A 4,571-nucleotide genomic window follows, 5' to 3' on the forward strand; every position below is an offset into this window, starting at 1 on the left:
TGAGCAGAACCCGAACCTGGGACACAGAGCTGATCGTGGGGCAGTAGAGCTTAATACTGTCCATCAACTCTGTTCTCTTCCTGACAAAACAAGAGCAGTTTTAAAACATCAAATGCATTATAATTAGTCATTATTTAATTAGGATTTTTGAAAATTATGACATGGTGCAATATAAATAAATATCGACAAAGAGTTATACAGTAATGGCATAATATGAAGGAAGGGGTGCCCCATCCAGCTTACTCATTTTCCCAGATCATCGGCCTCCATGGCTTCTCAAATTCTGGGATCTCTGTTAGAGAAAGAGAAAAAAAAGACACTTTTACAAAACAATATGTCATTTTCTTTAACTATCATCCACTCATTAAATTTTAAATCTATTAAATTGTAATAATGTACACAATGAATCATCAATAAACTGTCTTTGAAGTTATGAAATGAATTGATTAAATAATTAAACCTAAAATAAAGTATCCCTTCGACAAGCTTATTATTGTAAGCTAAAACCACTCCCTTGTTTGGTTCCTTACTTTGCCCAACATACAGTACATTGAGATTTCAGACACTTGTAGTTCATCATTTTGAACTACAGATTGTATCTAGCTATAGCTATCTGCTATTAAACTAGAGCTAGCCTGTTCAGACCGCGTGTCTTGTGTCCACATAAATCCAGACGTGTATCCAGGTTTACTGTTACAAAAAGTTTGGTTTCTGGTTCCCAAATAGATGGCCTATGTATATTGTTTGTTCTAGCAAAATATAGCTAATTAACAATTTTATTAAGCTGTTGTGTAAAGTGCATTAATAAAAAAAAAGGGAAAACAAAATGCTCAATCAGGCTTCCCTAGTGCTTGATGTAAGGTACAATCTGTTTGAAACATTTTTTTCGGAGGGTTGAGAAAACTCACCTTCGACTTCATAGACTTCACACTCAGTCAGGTTGAGATCATTGCCATGCATTTCTGCAGCACCGAAGTTGTAATAATTTCCTGGACAGCTGTAGACTACTGCTCTGCCTCCATTGACAAGAACTAATGCTTCTCCAAAATATGGACCAGACTTAGCTATCATTTTCATAGCATAATCAGGACTGGTGACCGGATACTTGAGGAGCTTTTCTCCACTGAAGGTGAAAATAAAGGCCTGGTCATCATGCACATACTGTCCAGACTGACTGAAAGGTTGTTTGGTGTAGCCTCCAAACACATAACCAGAGGCGTTGTAGCCCACAGACACCGTGGGACCGCGGTTGTCACATCGTTGGTGGAAGGCTGCCCCGGTGAAACCATGGATGCTGGCCTTGTACAGCAGCTGGAGTTTGACTCTTCCCAGCTGGGAGCAGATAGTTTTCTGCTGACTATTGGTTAACATGGAGTCCATAGTGGACAGATGGTCTGCTGAAGTTCCTGAATGGGGCGTCTGGAGCCTTTTAAGTGTCTGAACACAAAGCAAAAACAGTTGCATTAAAGATAAATGCTGTTTTGGGTTTTAGCAGTGTATCTATTTTCGAATTAATTGACGCTAGGGATAAAGTGGATCCAACGATGATTCAGTTTCCAAGTTAAGACAATAAACATTGTATAAATCCTAATAATAATATTATAATTGCAGTCATTATTATTTCAAGTATTGTCACAGTCTCCTGATGACATGTTCTGTTGACACTGAGCGTTGTGGTTTAACTCTTCGGAGGCCATATTTTAGTAGGCTACTTTTGTTTTGCTCAAAACAAAACTTACCTCAAGCTAAGTAAAATTAGGTTAACAAAATACGCACGTGTTTACAGAGTATGCCAATAAACCATGTCTAATATTGAATTGTCATCGTTTTTGCTTAGGCTAAATTTATTTGAAGAAACTATTCACATTAAACAAATTAGACTCAAGATTAAATTGACTACTCGTCAGTCATATTGGCTACGCAACAATTACGCCGCCGCACCTGTGCGCAAACATTTAGCAGAAAGTAAAATATTGGTATGTTGAAATAGCCTACATCACAACTGGTTTTATCGGCAACTACTTCATAATTAAATCTGGCAAAAGTATGACAAATAATAATGCGGTTTTACCTCTTTCTTTGAAAAAAAGGCAGGGAAAACAGAAACGCAGCTGAATCACTTTTTAGGGAGATGAAGATGCGCTGCGCATTGGCAGCTGACTGGCTTGAATAAAACCGGAAGTACGAAGGTGTTCCCTTCAAAATAAACTTGTGTAAAAAATCCTACAAAAAGGTTTTTATTCAGATTTTTACTTTCTTCATCAAAATTACTTTAGAAATGTTTGTTCGAGTGTTTAGCACTTTAATTAAATGTTTAGCCTACTTTAGGTCCACATTGTCACTCAAATCACTTTATTTTGAAGGTGATTGGAAGTTAAAGACACATTTTAGCTGCCTTGACTGACACAACTTTTAAGTTTCGTTTTCCCATCAACCCGATATGATGGTTAACTCATACCTGCCAACACTCCCTTTTGCCCCGGGTTTCTCTAGTTGTTTAGCCCTATCTCCCGGACCCCTTCCAGGTTTGTTATTTCTCCCGGGAAACTCCTGTTATTTCCATTATAAATAATCGGATCAATATGTTTGTCTAATGTTGACCGGTTGCCAGAATTTGCATGAAACGCGTCCTTTTCATACAATCCACACACCATACAACGTTCAACCCGTTTGTCACCTCAACCTGGCAATCTGGAACCCAGTTGCGCAGTTGATCTCTGCGCAAGCTTCGCGGGAACTTCAGACCTGAAAAAGAGCCAGGCAGGAGAAGGTGGTGTTCCCTCAAGGAAATCGAAATAAGCTGTACATTTCAACAGTGTTGGGCGCACCAACTTCCATGCATCATACTTAGTTATCGACAACCTCCAGGCTTTTTGTGAGGTGTGTTACATTGATTATAACGTAGGGCACGGCGGGAAAAATGACATTACTCAGCACATTAAAACACAGCGGGACCATCGTGCAGAAGGGGCAGATAAGGGCACACCATAGAGCGTTAATATTTAATATACAGTCTATGGGGCACGCAGGCGATTTCATCCTTCAAAATAAACCACACGTTTGGCTTCAAAGCTACACTCCGTCCAAGAGGGCACTGAGAGCAGCTAAATCTGCTACATACATCTACAACAAGAGAGCACATATTCCCCCACATGTTTACAAAATATATTGATGTTTACCAAAGAGAATATTGATAGGAAGGAATAATGAAAATGATTAAATAGGTATTTACAACAGTGTTAAAAACTGCAGTGCAGTGTTTCTGTAATGTTTTGTTGTAAGGAAATTACAAATGAAAAATATAAAGAAATATCATGTTTTTATTTATATTGCAATGTAAATACGCTTAACAGTACCATACCCCCTCCCCCCACTCTGTGACAAGATGTGTATACAACTTAATTTGTGTAAATACATGTAAGGTAGGCGTATGTCAAAACACCAAAACCCAAGAGTGTATAACTAACTGAAACTGAATTAAACCCAAGAGGTCTATTTCAATTATCCATGACTGGCCATTTGAACTGTTGATTCTGCATTGCATTGAACAGCACATGTGTGCACCTACTGCAGCAGTCAAAACTTGCAAGAAGTGCTGAAACCACTTGAAAATTAACACCAAAACTAAAAGTATGGAATGAAAGTCAGAATATATATAGTGAAAGCTGGAATATATTGAATGAAAGTCAAAATATAGAATAGATATTGAATATATAGAATGAAATCTGATGTCATCAAGGCGCCGGCGCCATCTTGCATTTTTTATGTGATTCATCCATAAGGATGTTGCCGCAAGAAGGTGAGTCATAGTATCAGAAATCCTTACTAAAAAAAAAATATGAATCCCACTATATGAGCCAACAATAACAATATATAACAAAATATTAATGTCTTTATACCTAATGAAAAAAATTCAAAATCATGCCTTATGTAATAATTTTCTAATATAAAAACTTCAAAACCAAATTAGAAAGAAAATGGATATTGTGCAGCTTAGAGGCAATCAAATTAAGAATCAGCTCAATCTGTTTCTAAAGCCACAAACTGGAGGTGCTGCACAGTGTCAGGAAATACTAGAGACACTACATCTCCTATAATTCCAAGTAGTGCTTGGAAAACTCAGAGGAGGAAGTGCACGGTGAACTAGCATTAGGCTGGATCACCTGCCGGTAAATGGATGGATGCATGGATAGATCATTTTGAGAGACATTTCAGGACAGGAGATAAACATCTGCTGCACTAACACTTCCTATTCTTTGACTTCAATGTTGCTGAATTGGTCACTGATGTCATCCAAGTAATTTTCTGCGAAGCGAAGCATCTGGATGATGGCGCTGAGCAGCAGGATGTCACAGTTCAGGTCCAGGTCCAACTCCTCGCTGTAGTTCTTCACTGGAACAACACAGGACAGTGGCACGCCGAGCCGAGCGCTGACCTCCTGCATCTGAATCATAAAAACACTTTCTTCAAAAGACCACAAGGATTTTTAGGTACTTTCCTGTTATCCTGACCCCACCATATAACATTTCAAATACGCGCCAAAATCACTGTTTTCAACTCCCGCCTAATTA

The 4,571-nt window shown here is 38.4% G+C and overlaps 2 protein-coding genes across 2 annotated transcripts in view; both read right to left on the bottom strand.

Annotated features, from left to right (window-relative positions):
- LOC116695725 (interferon-induced protein 44-like) overlaps nucleotides 1-2,188 on the bottom strand; it is a 4,523-nt gene extending 2,335 nt beyond the window's left edge. The window contains 4 exon segments of the mRNA XM_032526159.1: nucleotides 1-80; nucleotides 244-292; nucleotides 909-1,437; nucleotides 2,072-2,188. The exon segment at nucleotides 1-80 is cut by the window's left edge and continues 2 nt beyond it. Of these exon segments, the coding sequence (XP_032382050.1) occupies nucleotides 1-80; nucleotides 244-292; nucleotides 909-1,380 (601 nt within the window). The 5' untranslated portion in view covers nucleotides 1,381-1,437; nucleotides 2,072-2,188.
- Nucleotides 2,189-3,365: 1,177 nt separating this feature from the next.
- Nucleotides 3,366-4,571, bottom strand: part of LOC116695726 (interferon-induced protein 44) — an 8,948-nt gene continuing 7,742 nt past the window's right edge. Inside the window, exon 8 of the mRNA XM_032526160.1 lies at nucleotides 3,366-4,444. Coding sequence (XP_032382051.1) covers nucleotides 4,250-4,444 — 195 coding nt within the window. The 3' untranslated portion in view covers nucleotides 3,366-4,249. The remainder of the gene's footprint in view (nucleotides 4,445-4,571) is intronic.

This window comes from Etheostoma spectabile, chromosome 9 (assembly GCF_008692095.1).
Source record: "Etheostoma spectabile isolate EspeVRDwgs_2016 chromosome 9, UIUC_Espe_1.0, whole genome shotgun sequence".
Taxonomy (NCBI): domain Eukaryota; kingdom Metazoa; phylum Chordata; class Actinopteri; order Perciformes; family Percidae; genus Etheostoma; species Etheostoma spectabile.